This window comes from Tyto alba, unplaced genomic scaffold (assembly GCF_018691265.1).
Source record: "Tyto alba isolate M040663 unplaced genomic scaffold, T.alba_DEE_v4.0 Super-Scaffold_14, whole genome shotgun sequence".
Taxonomy (NCBI): domain Eukaryota; kingdom Metazoa; phylum Chordata; class Aves; order Strigiformes; family Tytonidae; genus Tyto; species Tyto alba.
This window is the reverse complement of record NW_024881276.1, coordinates 15,995,225-16,012,943: the sequence shown is the minus strand read 5'-3', so window position 1 is coordinate 16,012,943 and position 17,719 is coordinate 15,995,225. Positions and strand designations below refer to the sequence as shown.

At 38.0% G+C, this 17,719-nt stretch overlaps 1 protein-coding gene and 1 non-coding gene across 3 annotated transcripts in view; both read right to left on the bottom strand.

Moving 5' to 3' along the window:
* POLA1 (DNA polymerase alpha 1, catalytic subunit) overlaps positions 1-17,719 on the bottom strand; it is a 202,874-nt gene that overhangs the window by 152,080 nt on the left and 33,075 nt on the right. For both annotated transcript variants that reach the window (XM_033010094.2, XM_033010095.2), the window contains 4 exons: positions 17,086-17,182; positions 16,422-16,543; positions 14,459-14,608; positions 14,120-14,242 (listed from right to left, as the gene is read on the bottom strand). In XM_033010094.2, coding sequence (XP_032865985.2) covers positions 14,120-14,242; positions 14,459-14,608; positions 16,422-16,543; positions 17,086-17,182 — 492 coding nt within the window. The remainder of the gene's footprint in view (positions 1-14,119; positions 14,243-14,458; positions 14,609-16,421; positions 16,544-17,085; positions 17,183-17,719) is intronic.
* Positions 16,706-16,836, bottom strand: LOC116965699. Its single transcript, XR_004409572.1, has one exon.

The window sequence follows — 17,719 nt, the reverse complement described above, 5'->3', positions numbered from 1 at the left end:
AGGGGTTAAATTCCTATAGAGACTAGCAATTCCCATGACTCTAAATTTTCCATTTTAACCAAATCACAACTTCTGCTCAAAAAAAGTTTAATGAATGTGTATGCTAGGTATTTAGCCTATTATAGGAAAATGAGAGATGACCTTCACTCTACTAGCAACTGGTTTACACTGTCCAGCTATGCACACAGAGGCATTCTGTGTTTGCTTTGATGGCTTGCACATGCCAGGGGTTGATGTCATTGATAGATTATGGCTATTGACATTGCTATCGTTCTCACACAAAAACTTTATTAGCATAACAGAAGATCTGAAAGTGTGCTATCCCACTTTCTAAAAATCTTCCCCATCTGCTGCTGGGTGACATCTGTAGATCACCTTCCCTTGCCTGTTCGCTAGAATACAGCAGGCACTCAAACTCCGCGGGAAGGGTCTGGCTGCATCTGTCTTGTGAGCAAGGCTATTGTTTATGAGATAATTACTCTGGCCTTGTTAACCTGCAGCAATAAGCAAGAATGAAATCACCTAATAAGCCAAGTTACCTAGTAAGATAGCACATTATAACAGCAATGATTGCATATAAACTTTGAACCCCCTTTAGTGCCAATTAATTTCAAGAGCATTAGCACCAACAGTAAACGAATACGAAGCAGTTTAACTAATTAAAGCTTACTATGTAATAGGCTTGTGGCTTCAATTATCATTTTCCATGTTAGTCATCTGAAACAGTAATGATATGTACACCAGCTAGAAAACATTTAGAACAGAGCCTGCCTAGTCCCACAGCAACAGGTAAACGAAGCAGTTTTTGAAACTATGTCATACACTTTCTTCGGAAAAGTGCTAACTAAGCCTTATCAACAGAGGCAAACAGCAGATGGCAACAAATGTGCCAAGAGACATTCATCCTCCAGGAAGAGTTCAACACAAGGCATCAGCAAAAAAGGAGCAGAGTTGGAAGCATGACTTCCACAGATCTTACCCAGCTGCTCTCTTCGGTAGGAAAAAAAAAGATAAGAAAAACAACACCTAAACACACAACCAAAAGACAAACCTAGTCAAGCAGATTCTCACCCTAACATACAGACTTCACATGTACACATGTGTACATATCTACATTTCTTTCCCTGTAAGTCCAGTACCAGGTGCAGCACAGAAAGGCAGCTGAAGCCCTTTCCCCTACGACAAGCTGCCTTCTCAGCCTCCAGCAAAAAGGAATTTGTTTAAATCCAGACATTGACTCTCAAGTTTGACTTACAGAGAGTTCAATTTTTTTTTTTTTTTTTTTTTTTTGCTATTTGAATTGTATGTACTGAATAGAACTAATTATCCAAGCCTTTCTGTCTTCTTGCACACTTCTGGACTTATCAGACTCACAGACAAGGTTGCTTGCCTTCCAGTGTGACGCAGTAATTCCCTTTACCAGTTCTGAGCATTTGGTGTTTCCAGGTTATTTTTGTGACTTAGCTATGTTCTCCAAATAGTTTTATTTTATTTTATTCTTAACATTCAGCTTCTTAACACACTGACTGAACTAAATGCTGAGATAAAACTAATTCTCATGCTTCTCCCCCAGGGTTTAACTTCAAGACTATGCAGTTACCAGAGAAGCTGCTAGTACAGGACAATTATTCTCCTCTTAAACTACCCACTGACAATTCCACTGCTCCCTTCATTCCACCCCCATCCCCAAGTAAGCACACACCAAAAAGGATGATTCAATACTTTTTTGGGAAGAAACATGGAAGACGAGAAAAACAGAAATAAAATAGTAAGAAATCAGTTTTAAGAAATCCATTACTTGCTGTCTAGGAAAAATCTATTTGCAGCTCATGCTAGTCTTTTTTCCAAACACTTTAAGTACAGCTGACTTAACATTTAAGTACCTGTGCCAACTGCATTTAAAATGCAGTTCAAAGCAAAACACGTAAAGGAGTTCTTTCATTATGGGTATGCATACTGGCTCAGGTTTTCCCAAACTCCATCTCCCCCAGCATTCACTGCAATGGCTCAGAACCTCAGAGAGTACCAAGTCTTCCTTCCATGATACAAATACTGAAAATTAGAGACAAAACCTGTATCTCCATGTTACGAGAAACATCCAAAAAGTTGTTTGTTTTTAAGACTTATCACATCGTAATAATCCAAATACCATTAACGATGCCTGCTTCCAACACTGTCTGTCAGAAGAGCCTAAATGGTGAAAGAAAGATGATGTTCTATAAAATTGCTAAAAGGCCTTATGTTCAACAGCACACAGCAAGTCTGTGATGTTCCATGTACAACACAAGCTATTAATAAGCTATTAACCCCAGTTCCTCTCAGAGAGAAGGGCAGACAGAAAGTCGCAAAACAGGCTTTCCTTACGTTAGGATGGAAAAGGCCAGGAACAAATACTAAGTTGGTACTGATACTTGATAATTGTGATAATCTACTACCATGCATGCCTCACATGCTCTTCGAAGCAAAAAGGAGTTGCTTGGCTTAGCAGGGAGGCTCTCCCCTATTATGCAGACCAGCTGAGCCAAAAGCTATGCAGTACTGTATGGAATAACAGAAGGATCATTTCTGGAATACTCAAATAAATGCCACTTCATACTGCTTTGCCATCCAGATCTCCTCTGGTAGATTTATTCATTTTTCCATTTTAAGAAAAAAAAAAAAGTGGGGAAAAAAAAAAAAAAAGTGAAGCAAGATCTATGTGAGGAAGGAAATAACTGACTTTAAATAAGCTAATATAATAAACATCAGACAACAAACATTTATTCCTACAGTGAAAATTAATGAAAAGGAAACTGGGACAGCTGCACAGTCCAAAATTGGCACTGATTTTCAGAGAAGGAATAGGATCCCTGAAACTATTACTAGATGGCTCAGGAATCCCTGGCAAAAAATCAAACAGTTTCTTAAAAAAAATTGCTGTAATTTAACACAGTATTTATGACAGAGCAAAGTGACACAAGCTTATACTCCAGGCTGAAAACTGAGACACACAAACAAAAGCCACAATTTATTAATCTTCCTTTGGTCAGCATGTCAGAAGCACATATTTCTGGGAAAAAAAAAAAAAGAACAAAACTAGATGACTTGCTCATATGAAAGATAAGAGACTTTCATAAGTATTTTCTTTAAATATTTGAATAATCAAATTAAAGTTCAAGAGTCACCACCAAAGTAGCAGGTGGCAAAAGGTCTGTACACTAAAGGAAGGTGGAGGGAAAGAAGAGGTTGTTTTTATTTGAATGGAATAAAGTAATTCCTATTTATTATGTGGTTATAAAATAAGCCAAGATTAGGACAGAATCTTCCACAGAAGCTTAAGAGCAACCAAAATCATTAAGAACGTCATTAGATCCCTACGTGCAAATATCATCTAGCCACAGAAGGAACCACTTTCATTAAGAAATTACTTGAAAGGATGTAAAAGGAAAGCATCTGCCCCTCTCCTCATTCGGCATCAATTTCAAATATTCTCAGATCAGCTGAAGAGCTGGTCCCAGAAAAAGGTAGAAATTGTAGCCTACTGCAAAACGATATCAAAGAACATTGGTTCAACTTACCAAATAGCATGCAAATTGGGAGGAAAATTTCATGTGTGTGAGCTTTTCCCTAAACTTTTTAGAATCAGTGGAAGTTTCCCACTGTAGGAGTATCACAGCTAATTCAATTTATACATACATCAGCATAATACACTTTTAAAAAGTAGCAGCTTTTATAATCTACCCTTGATTCAGCAAGACATTTTTATTTCAGGATGAAGTGTTTCAGTCCCCTAAATTCAGCCCAATCTTGTAACAAGTCAGAAGTATTGTTCTGTGATTTACATAAAAGCATTTCCACTGAACTAAGCAGCAACTGACAGATAGGGTAAATGGGTTCCAGATAACATTTAAGTAGCTGTACTAATTACACCACACAGAGACCGGAACATGATCCCTTACTCAAATCCTCAGAGTAACCATCCAGAACATTACAGAGAAGAGGAAAAAAAAATTGGTGCAAGCCACAAGACAGCATGTAAAGGAATTTAAATTAAAAAAAAAAAAAAACACAAGCATTCTGCATAATGGAGGCAATCTCAACTAATTAGACACCATAATGATCTTCTCACAATCTATTAGAAGCAAGTGGTTAATAACTTCATAGATTTCCTCCAATCCTTTTACCAGGAAGGAATGGCAGTTTCTAAATCATTACTGCTCTGTCATCCTGGATCACTGCCAAGAATGTGGAACTTCAGGACACCTGTCAATTAGCACATTCTTACTAAAGGCAGGCTCATCTTCCATCTTTAAATCTATTAAAAATTAATGATCATAAAAAGCAACCAGATCAAAAAACATGGCAAAATTAAAATCAGAAGTGGCTTCTTGAAGGACAACAACCTTCAACAAAAACAAAAAAACAAACATGAAGAGATGTGTCTCTGCTGAAGTAACTATACACATACTTTGGAAGATGAACTACATGAGGTAATGGACCTTTTTCCATCTCTAGCAGCTGTGGTATAACAGTAGTACATGCCAAAATGACTGGCCACCTGATGAACAATTGTCCATCTAAAGCTTTTCTCTAATCAAAGCTTTCTGCAGGGGTTCTCAGACTAAGTACAGGCTTCTCATTGATTTTTCTTTAGCTCCAGTATGGCTACTTTTAACTCTAAGTTGAAAAATACAAAGTTATGCATGAACCAAAAAAACCAGGTAAGATACATACTAAAACATCTAGGCAGAGGAGCTATTATAATTTAAAGAAACCAACAGATTTCTGAGCAAATACAAAAACTGTATTTGCCTAAGTTCGAAGATGCTGATGATGTTGGGTTCTAAGGGAGACAGGGAGGACATAGAGGAGAAATGAAGAAGGTCGCATGAAAAGCAAAACATCAGCTGTCATTGGCTTCTATCTGGCTTGTTCAAAAATTGAAGGGTACATCCATGGGAGTTCTAGATTCAACATGTGAAATTCCGAACAGAGGCAATCAACAGGAATGTTGCAATACATTTGAGCAAAGGGCTGAGACATCCCTGTGGTTTTGTGGCAGTCTTCCACATACCAATTCCAAATTACAGTACAACAAAGCCTGTGATGGTTTGATATCCCAGTAAAATTAAAAGCACCAAGAAGAATGACACTAACACTGAAAACATTCTTTGCACTGAAGTCAGTCAGAGAAAATAGAAAATAAGTTATTGGCGTGCCAACTGTGGTATTGCCTAATAGAATGAAATTGCACACAGAACAATTCGGAGTATGAAACTGAAGGGCAAAATAGCCCATGTACGGAGTGATTACTTTACCATAGTTATCCTTCCCCCAGCAACCATTTTGCAGATTCACTTTCTTTGGATTAAAAAAAAAATATATATATTTGTACCTTGAGGCCTCCTATATCGCTATCACAAAAACACTACTTACCCAGGCATTTCAGAAAACACGGCCCTAAACTTCACCAAAGCTGATTATTACACAGTCCTGCTTCTCAACTTCCAGTAGTTTAAACTTGCCAGTTTCTGCTCTGTTTCATGAACAAGGCAAATAATTAGAAAGAAAGCACTAACTTAACAAGGCACGATCAGTCTGAGATGAATCCGCCACGCAACTGCTTGGCTATGGCTGTCTGCTCCTATCTCAGCAGGAAGCAGGAATCATTACTCATAAAGGCTACATGTCAAAAGGGCACATTTTTTTTTTAAATCCAACCATTATTATCCAAATTTTAAGTTTCTCCAGTCTCGAGTAATCACCAAGACTAGCTCAAGCTCACACAGAAATGACTGCCAAGGACTAATCCCTGCAGTAAGGTTCAAATGACATTCTGACATTCCTCATTTTTGATGAGCACTGCTTGATGAGCACTGCATCTCAGTGACACAAGTGGGAACCACTTCTCACCCCCAACAACCTAAAAAACTACTACTTGCTCTTTTTAAAGTCTGTCAGTTAGAACATGTGAAAACATAAAAAACTAAATATGAAAGGTAAAGTGAGCTGGATTTATTTTTTTTTTTACTAATCCAGGTGTTGAAATAGGATTTTATGGAGCAACTGTTTCTAGTGGCTCAAATCAGCAAACGCACAGAGTATCAAATTGTAGAGCACATATCAACATATATAATTTAATCCTACTCCCTGAAACCTTACCCAGTAAGTCTGATAAAGGGCATAGCCTGAAGCTAAAGACAACACTACCACCAGCAACATCTCCTGCATTGCATCATGTATAACCACTGGAAGGAAAGCAAACAGGGAAAGCAAGCATAAGTTAACCTTTCAATCACCTATCACACTCTAAAATTTGGGAGGATTTATTTCATCCAGCTTTGAGACTGCCCTCTTTCTACTACAAATGTCTGAACAAATTAGCTTAGGCTATGTGCCTGACTTACAGGTTTCCTTGTTCTTGCCATTGCTTGTTTACGTTAAGAGATCTGCACCAAGTATGCCCCAGCTCATTACACTACAACTACTTCTCAAGAATCCTTTGTCCCAAGCAGAATTCTTGATGTTGCCCACCAATGTCTCCTATATCCCTGCACAGTATTGTACCTGCAACAGTAGAGACAGTCCACCTTTCAGAGATAGGTCTTGAAAAAGCTGTTTCATCTGTCTCGTAAGTATATTTCAATGCTGAAAATAGCATAAGCCATTCATGCATATCTTCTAAATTAAGCCAACGAATCTTGGCACAGGTCCATTGAAAGGACATACATGCAAAAGGCCATAGAACCTGATCTATACAGCAAAACCTGCATTCAAAGTACTCAAAGATTTTTTTTTTCCAGCTTTTACACCAAAACAGCCTGCTATGACAAGTATCACCAATGAAATGTCTTCATCCTAGTTTTCTTCACTTTAAAGGACAAGTTGCTACTCTTGCATCTAGCTGACCTTGGCAATAAATCTAAGTGTGAGTGCTACAGGAACTTTTAAACTGATGGTCATAAACCCATTTTGGTTTGAAGGCATCTCTGGACATCATCTAACACAACCTCCTGCCCAAGACAGGGCTAGACCTGCCTCATGCAAGGCTGTGCATCTCTGGGAAGAGTCTGACGTCTTCTTGATAGCCCCCATTAGGTTGTTGAAGACCACAATTAATCCTATCCTTAAACTTTTTTTTTCTCCAGACTGAAGAAACCCAGCTGTCAGTCTCTCTCTATATGTCAGAGTAGGATCATCACCCTTCTTAACTGATTACCTGAAAACAGAAGATCTAGGAGGCTCAGATGAGTATTCATCGAAGAGGAAGAATAGAACATGTAGTTATGAATGGTACAAAAAGTTTCTAATACAGTCTGTCGTGCAACAGTGAGATTTTGCACAAATACATGAAACTTTTTGATTATGAGATCAAGGTGTCATATCTTTAAAGGACAGAATGAATATTAAAGTCTTGCGGGAGACAGACAGTTCAGTTAGATCGTTTTTCTATACTCTTAGGAATAGTGCTTGAAAAGGAAAATTATTTTTTTCCCCTAATTTGAAGTCTCTTATTTTGAAAACTTTATTAGCAACTAAGTATACAAACCCATGGTTTCTAGAACAGGTCAACATCCAATTTAAGATAAATGCATGATGCAAATGAGTGTGGCAATAACACCCTGAAGAACGATTTCTGTTAAGTCTTAAAAACTGAAATATTTTATGACAAGCTACTAATGAACTACGAAAACGCATACTGCAAAGACTTGTAGTGTTAACAAAAATACAGGCTGGAGAAAAACATTAAGACTGCAGTTAGCATTTATATTCTTCTAACCTTAACAGTGGGTATTGAGAGATGAACTTGAAAATAGAACCCAAGCAGTTTACAAATGGTGTTGTGATGTTGCAAAAGCTCTCACCTTCACGGTGAAGTTCCTGAGCTCCCACATCTCCCTTTTATGAGGCAACTCAAAGTATCTGAAGAAGAAAACCATAAAAGGATCTCCATCTTGTGAACCTCATATTCCCTAGAGTATTCTAGATGGGATTAAAGGACTTCTTCAATTATTCTAAAGCCAAAGCAGGGCAAACTTTGGGAGTTTTAAGATCCAAGTGTATTCTCCAATATTTTACTGGACACCTGAGAGTCTTTCCTGTTACCACTGTATGTGGAAAGACATTTCTGTCTCTCTTGATCCTGAGGTATCAGCCCCCTATCCAACATATATGGCTTCTACAAGGGGATGTACTGTTACATTTCAGCTACAGAGAATATGTGAGAGAACTTGCTCTTTAATGTCTCCCAGTACCCTGGGTTTTCAGTTTTACCACAATTTTCAGTGAGGATATCTTGTTGTTACCCAGTCAGCCAGAACAAAATCTTTTGGCAAGACAGGAATAAAATACAAGATATGAAACCATAAGAAAAAAACAAAAGCACAGAAGGAGGAAAACAACAACCAAACAAAACCCCCACGTGTTCATCCTATTAACACTAACCCTACAGTCTCACAGTCGGGTGTGAGCTGAAAAAAGGCTGGTCGTGCCTGACCTCGTATACCTCACACTGGGTCTGCCCCCACTTTCCAACCTCCTCATTTCTACCAGCTCTAAAAGCAGTGACTCACTGAGTCACAGATCCAACAGAAATCAATTTTGTTTTCCTCTTCTGTTAGTTTTCAACTCAGATCACCAAGCTGATCCAACTCACCATGGGGCCATGGAATTGCTATAACCCATCCATGGAAATCAGCAGTCAGGAAGTGAGAGGCATTGCACCTCTCATGATAGCGCAATCTTAAAATAAGCAGTCACAAAAAATAAAGTCTCTCTATTCATCCGACTTGTTGTACAATACAATCAATCTTCCTAAACATTTCTCGGTGAATATCCACTAAATAAAACCTTTCTGTCCAGTGAAAAAAACCCCTCACCACCCAAAATAAAATAAAACACATTTTTTTCCTTACAGACTAATTTCCTCCTCACCCAAAATATTCTGGCCATTCTTCTTAATTGAAATGTTTCATTTCCTCTCCCTGGAGATGCAAAAGTCTTTATCAAACCAGATGTCATCTCATGCACTTGACTAACAATAATAGTATTTCATTTCAACAAATGTTAAGATGTTCCATAATTTTTTTACTACTTGGTACTCCGTTTGCATTTTCAGATTGTAAGCAGCCTCTCCCTTGAAATATCTATTCTAACTCATTTTGGGTATTAGCATGCAGAATAACATACACAGCTTTTTCACTGCCTCACAATTGCATACATAATGATAAATTTAACAAGTCACAACTGGTTTGACCCCAACAGTTTCCATTTAGGGACACTGCAACAATTTAGCACTATTTCTCATAAGATTTCAGTTTGCCACTTTTGTATTTAAAAGCAATTAAGACACTCTTTGCCAGCCTTTTGCCATCAAGTTCCACATCTTCCAAAAATGTAATATTGATGCTGTATTCCCTGTTTAAATATAGGCAGCGTGTTTATATGAGACTTAAGGAGGCTTCTTTCTCTCTTTTAACAGTCACCTTTCTCCCATACTACAACATGGAAGAAAACAAGTCTGACAATTGCCCCATTCACATGACAACTCTTGTAGACTATATAACCAATGCTTTAGGTGCAAATTAAGAGGAAGTAGCTGATGATCAATTTCCCTAGATGAACAAGACTTTTTAAAAAAGAAAAATTGCAAAAAAAGAGATGCCTGGGTTTCTTTACAAAAGACATTTACAATAGATGGCCATTAACCTGCTTATATACCCTTGCTTAATTTTTTTTAAAATAAGCTCATCTTTCTCCACTTCACCTTTCTCCTCCCTCATCCATTCTTTTCCCAGACTGCAGCAATAACATGCTTTTATTCTTTCCTTTTGACTGCCAGAGCCTTAAACTAATTATTAATTGAGAATGTATCTAAAGGATCTGAATGAGAAAGTTGGAATTAACCCAATTGTCTCTCTGCCCCTTTTATTTTGCATACTGCAACACTAGATCTACTTGTTAGTAGTGCTGCAAACAGGAAATGTGCTATTTTCCTTTCAAAGGCAAGTTTTCTAGCTGCTTGAGCAAAAATATGCAACAATGAAATACAATGTGGAAAAAGTAAGTACCTGGAAAAGACCTCAGCTTTGATTGACAGCCATTAGCAACCAAGCTGCCTACAGATAAAATTCTATCAACAACTTTGCTGTCCTGTAGGAAAATCCTGCAGCAGAGGGCATCCCGCATTTGGGAAATCAGACAACTGACACTTCATCAAAAGACTTGTCCTTTAAAGAGGCTAGAAAGGCATGACCTTACACTGCTTGCTAGTGCAGAGCTGGCTGGTTGTACAACACCGACTCATCTTGTTTCCAGTTGTTAAATTACATTAAAAGGACAGCTAAAAATATATTAAATATTTTCCTATTACTTTTCCATGCAAGCAACTGCTGTAGTTACAACAAGAGCAATGTCCAAGCAAACGCTTAGTAACATGGGGGATGGGGGGAAGGCCCAGGAATCCTTCTAACACATTCCAGATCAATAATGTAACATTTAGATTGCAAATGCAGAAAGATTTTTTTTTTTTTTGATTTATTGTAAGAACAAGAACTGATGTGTTTCTAATGATCAAAACAGGAAAACATCTGTATTTTCCAAAACGGTCAAACTGACCTGAGTTACAGTTTGAACTCCTTACCACTCCAAATTTTTGCCCTTCTTTTTCTTCCAAAATACACTGAAACTTAACTAGTCTACCTGTGACATACAATACACTAAATTCTGACAAATTCACACCGATACACCCCATCTTCCCTGCTCAAGAGTACCCACTATTTAAACAAAAAACAAAAAACAAGCAAGACCTGTTTGAAAAACCTGATAGTCAACATTTAAAACACCTTGTGACAAAAACGCAAGTCTTAATTGATTAATGATGCCAAGGTCTCTATCGCCATCTAGTGAAAACTCACTACCATTACCACACTATCCACATCAACTATCCTACGTTCACCGCAATCACACACACTAACCTCTCTGCTGGATCCAGCCTACATATATATGGCCAGAGTTGTAACGCCTTCCTACATTTCTACTGCATGTCTTAAACTAAATAAAGGTCAAGCACTAGCTCATATATCCCTAAGGCTGACTGAAGAGAAGTAAACTCCTATGGGTTACACTCCATCCTCTGTCCTAGCACTATGATTTGGCTTTATAAGCGGCCTTTCCACATCACATTTAGTACTTCTAACATCAAAACAAAGTGAACGTGTTAAACACTAGCATAGTTATAAACAAGTTTCTAAAATGCCAATATGTAATGACAAGAATTTTTAGTCACCATAAGGAGCCCCATGGCAGCTCCACCACCTTTAGTGCATTGGCATCACCAAACCACAAGGAGAAGTTACGGTCCAGGTGAGGTAGTACAAGCACTCGGCACCAGATGCCTGCGGTGCTCAGTCTTCCTGCAGCTTCAGTGAAAGGGTCTTCAGCCACACAGTTAGAAAGCAGCAATTTACAGAAGTCATCGAAACTCATTCTTTCTCAGCTACATTAAAACTTAATGCTACAATGAGCTTTAAGAGCTTCTTCAACTTGCAAAATCTATTTCCCACTTTCAATTATTCTGCTAATAACTGCATTCTGTTAGTGCAAATATTAAGTTCAGTTTTCATCTCACACGGTGTTTTTCTCGCTTAGACATCTACAAGCCTACCTGTGTTTACTCAGGTCCCCTGCACAACAGTAAAAAAAAAAAAATACAAACTAAATAAAAGGTGTCAATTACTGATCATCAGAAAAGGCCATTTAAATTTAGACCATTAACATTTTTCCATAATAGTCATTTTTAAATTAACCTTTTCATATAGAGAACCCACATCTCCTGACACTTAACATTCACCTCTCTCATATTAGCATTTAGTGGTAAGAGGAAACCAATTAATAGAAAGACTAATATAAAAATTTAAAGTAATATTTTTCCAGATTAAATATTTCAACTTAAAAACCCAAAAAAAACTAAGGTGTCTTCTTCTGTCACAATCTAGGGCAAAAACTACTGATCAAGAAATAAAGAACTAATAAAGCTGTATCTGTTATACTGACTGCCGACATAAAAATGCAAGTTTTCAGAACAGAGCATATACAGTGTATTTCATCAGAATCTACCATACTTACTCAGAAGCACAAAATTACAGATAATCCTGGAAAATTCTCAAATTTTCAGAAATTTGTTACCTTCACATTATCCAGAGTAATGAATAATCTACCTCAAAGAGTGGGGGGAAAAAAGACAGTTTTAGGCTCTACAGGAGGTCCTGTACTGCATGGAAGAGTCGTACCAAGACAGTAATGCCCCACCAAGCCCAGCACTAGTGCTGCCAGATGCAGACCAGCTCCTACAGACTTTCACTGGCACCTCTCTGCTGTGCTCCCAGCAGCCCCACTTCCATAGTGGAACTTTTAGACCTGCACTGAGAACAAGACACTTCAAGGCAACACTGTGCCATAGTATTAAGTTTTTCCCCAAACACAAAGCAACTACAAAACTGGAGATTCAACTGTGTAAAGGCATGGCAGATGCAAGCCCAGGTCTAGCACCACCAGAATTCAAGAGGTAAGAAATCCTTTCCAACCAAAAGTCAATTAAGTATGTAAGAGAAATTGTCTCAAAGTGCTCCCTAGCGCATTCTGTACTAAGCTATTTAGGATTTTCCCATTCCACCATCACTCTGGAACATAACGCACGAACACCTGAATTTCATGCACCATTATCTCATAACTGATAGGTCACAGACAACTGAGAATAAACTCTATGTGCAAACAAAATGTAACTCCCCCCCTTAACAGAGGCCAAAAGCTCAAGTATCCATACAATACCCAGTCTGTGACAGGTGCTCTGTATAACTAATGAAGATCATAAAAAAACCCCAAAAAAGTCAAATTCATGACTCGTAAAATACTGCTAGAAAATATAAAGCTATGATACTCAGCTGCTTTTCATGCCAACCTTGTAGATAAATACATCAGTATGTTCCAACAATAAGAAAAGACACTACTTCCTTAAAGGAAACATTAACTTTTTAATTCACATGGATGCATAGAACATTTACAGTTATCAAACCTGAAAATTATTTCCTAGTTAAACGTGTGTCAGGTTAAACATACTGGTTACATAAATTGGGAGCACAGCAAATGTGGGGTTGTCTCTGGAGAACTGTTCAGATAGGAAGACTTTTAAAAACAAAGATGAGTTATCAGACACGGAACACCCCTATGCACATCAGTTGGGGGTTTAAATGGACCTTCAGTGCACGGGGTAGGCCACAGCAAGGGGAGCTCTGCCCTCGCATCACAGGGAGTATGTGCCTCTAAACACAGACATGAACTCAACCATCTCCCTGCTCAACTAAAAGGTTGACCAGTCATCCTGTCACATCTGTTCCCGGCACCTTTGCAGAATTCCTGCTTGGTATTATCTTCTATGAAGAACTAATATGAAGCATCATGAAAAATTATCTTTTAATAACACTGCTATGTTTTGGATCTTTGATGATTCTTCTTCCCACTGGGACCAAACTGATGTGGTCTGCATCAGCTGCCACTCTAATCAATAGCAAGAGTAGTTATGCCTATAAAGTTAAGTGCAACTCTTAAAATCTGGCCTCTCGAGGCTAATGGAAAGCTTCGTTTTAAGGAACAGTTTCTGAAAATAAGGCCCTGATACATAATCGATTGTCACCATGTGATTAATTAGCCCTGTCACAAACTTCAGGGTTTCAGGAACTCAACACATCAGGGTGCAGGACAGTGTGGCCAAAGACAAGCTCATCCAAAGCTGAAGCACACCTCTGAATCAAAGACTAACCCACGAAACAGATCTGGAAATTCATGGAAAATATGAAAATAGCCTTGATTCTTTTGTCATCATAATCTGGCCCACCGTAACTAAGCAGTTTAATTCAAAATAAAGCTCTAGCTAGAGCTTCAACCTGTCATACTTTTTGAGACATTTATGATTCTTTTCTAGACACCAGTTTCATTTTTTTCCAACTTCTGCAGTAGAAGATAAAAACTACAGTTCTGAAACCAAAGCAGGTTTGAAAACAAGACCATTCTCCTATACAGTGAAAAAGTAGGTGGCTTAAATTCACCCTCTTTACCTGTGTACGTAACTTGTTTAATGACTTACCTCTCTCCCTTTATGCGTCACCAAAGCAGCCAAAGGCTTGGCATAGAATCTGCTATAGGAAAATCCCAGGCAGCCATACATACTGTTAGCAGTGAGTTTCAAAGCTTTCTGTCTGATATCATACTGAAAAGAAACACAACCAGCAAAAATGATATAACCATTGCCAACAGAGAACAAAACTTAATGTTCACAATTACATTCACAGCTTTTTATACAGTCTGCAGCAATGATGGGCTACATTACAATCACTGCTCACTACTAATCATCCCTATTCTGCAACGCTGATCAGGGCAGATAAGGGGAGTGGAAGGAAAATCAAAGGAGTTCTATAAAACACACCTGTAAATAAAGGTCAGGATTTAAATCTGGCTGTTTCATTAGCTGCTTAACTTGACGCCTCCTCTCCACCAGTTTCCTGATTTCTTTAGGCAAAATTCCCATTTCTAGAGATGGGTCTGGAAGCTCTGGAATTTCTTCCTCTTCTTCGACCTGTCAAATGATCAGCACTGCTTATTTTTTTTTTGCTTGAAGATTAGATTATAATGTGTCAAGTTAAAAGCTTGGGGAAAAAAAACACAAAACCACACAGCTTGTATCTATTCCCGCACAGCATCCAAAGCATCGTTTAGAACAAACGTAAGAGGTTTTTTGTGGTATACAACTATATTACCTAGTCCCTGCTGAGTAACAGGGACTAAGCCTGTCTCTCTCTGGAAGAAACCCAAGAAAGACATGGACCAGAAGCAGGAAGATTATTTTTTTTTTAATGTATGTGCATGTGTATTTTTTATATATACATATCTCTGTGTGTGCATATATATATATCTAAATCCAGATAAATAAAACACAGATACACTCTCACTCTTAGGTATATATAGATAGATATAAAAATATGAAGAAAAGCACACATACAAGCAATTCTTTCTGTGCTGAAAAAAAATCTATCCTTTTTTATTACCACGTAAATATTTTTGCTGTTCAGAACTGCAAAATGGAGCACATGCTCTGTGGAACTGATACTCTGAATAAGATAACTGTCAAAAGAGAAATCAACAGTAACAACAGAATGAAAACTCTACACCAAGCAACTCTTGATTATAGCAAAACAACAACCCAACAGAAAACACACATCCTTCTTGTTAGTGTAACTAAAGAAATGGTTGCTCAGCAAAAACAGAAAGAAATATCAAGCACAAGGAAAGAGACAGACATATATAAAGGGCAACAGAGACACTATGAGGTTGCAAGTTTAGTAGTGGTCTGCAGAGAACCATGACAAGAAGCAACACCAAAACCTGACCAAATATTATATTGTGATAGAAATCAAAATTAAATCACTTCAGCATGAAGCACACTTAAGAAAGCGGGGTGAATCCACAGAGAGCTTGGAGGAACTGACAGAGTTCCACATACTTTTTTTCCTCATTTCTGCTGTGGTACTGATATTTCAGTTATGGGACTAACTACATCCCATAACTACTTATGCACAACACACTAATTCCAACCTGTGAGCTGTCAGCAGCTAAAACAAAAGGCTCAGGTTTAACCTTTAGACCTGACGAGCTCACTGCTGCAGTTTACAGCACAGCTCCAAAACAACTGTCCCAGCACAGCTGAGGAAGTGAGAATAAGCAGCCACAGATAAGTCAGTCATGGCCAACACAGCTGCTGAGGAAACAGTACATGGAACTACACCTTCAGGAGATTCTTCAGTTGTGTTTAATACAGTTTAATGCTGTACTAAACAGCATGAGATTCTGTGAAGCTGGTCCCACAGCTGACACAGACACACTATCACTCCCTGACACACACCCTCAAGGCACACACGTAGTTTTCCTGATGTCTAGTAACAGTTGAGCTCATACTGCATTCTGTCCCGCAGGGCAGAAGCATGAGGCTTGTGTCTCCCTCATTCAGGTATGTTTGCATGAATTCTGTGGCAACTTAACTTTCGGAAACCTCTACCAAATTAGGATTAAACTGGTCAAGGGGCTCAGAAATTGCCAGGAGGACCTGGGGCTGAAAAAGGGCAACAAGGCCTCACTAAGAACCTAATTTCATGAGGACACCATGATTTTATTTAGATGGGAGAAGACTTACCAAGATCCTATAAGAGTATTATTGAAAGGAAGATGACAGATATATAATATGCAAAAAGTCCCAAAACAAAACTTATTATGATGTATCTTTAAACAGGAATCACTTTTTTACGTGTGAGAGGGGGAAAGAAAAAACACTATTCACCAAAAACACACTGAAGTTAACACAGTGTGACTTAAGTCACAAATTAAAGCACACAAACCTCTGCCCTTTTCTGTGCTTCTGATAGTCGTTGCACTGTGGTAAAGCAGATATTGAACTCCTGGATAATCGATGGGTACAAGCTGTTGAAGTCGAGAAGTAAAATAAACTTGTCATAAAAACCTAAAACAGAGTTTAAAACAGAAGTCACAATTACTCAGTCTCCCTATGGACTTAATCCAACTCCATAAATAATATTTAAATGACAGCAATACATTGTACCACATTTCCAGCATCTAAATCCCTTAAAGTATCTGTTGAGATGCGCCACTAGCCATTATAGAAAGCTGTCAGAAGTGGAACGATCCAACCCCATTAACTCACCAGAGTTGAACAGATAGCTTCTGTGTTACTATAGGACACTTGTACAGTTTTCCCCACATAGAGGAGAAACTGAAAGAAAACTTACGTGTCCATTAGAAAATTATACACAGAGATACAGTTCTAATTCTTCTAAAGACCATAATGTTCTCACAAAAAGATAAAGAAAAATGTCCCAAGAATAAGGAATTCCACAATCAATGTTGGGAATTTTCTGTATTCACCAACCCACCACCACCACACCAAACTCCCACAAGTTATACGTATTGCCCACTGCTATCTCTCTGCACTGATTACCTACCTGTCTCTAACTTCATAGAAGAAAGAAAATTGCCACATCTTACCGACTTTGGGATCCAAGACTAAGCCCCCAGCATATGCTGCTTTCTTTTTCCCTATCTTTGATTTATTCTGATCTTCAAAATCTTCATCTTCATCCACCTACATTTGGCATTTAAAAAAGTCATTATCTAGTCTCCAAGACTTCTATACTGTTGGAGGAGTTATTTTTGGAAAATCAAATATCGAATTGGGAGTCAATGCATAGAGTTCATTTTAAAATACGTGCGAAACATGGTGTTTTCATCATGATCCTTATTAAAGCTCTTTACATGTCAAAACAGCATTCAACCCACTCCTACAGGAACAAACTGCTAACAAGATTACAAAGACCTTAAGAAATTGTCATCATTCAACATAGCACTAGTGTGAATTTTCTGGCTGGCTGTAAAAGTCAACACTAGGAAAAAAATTAACTCATGACCAAGAAGAACTATTATTGCTCAATTAAAATGTAGGGTTTGGAAATACAATAGCTGGGCTTTAGTAAAACAAATAAAACCATTATTACTGACCTAAAGAGTATTCTGCTATTTGTTATGTTGTATTAAGAATTTTTCTCCCAGTTGTTCAATGCTATTCTGAATCATTTAAAATTCTGGCACTGCTTTAATGCAACAATACAATCAATAGAACTTA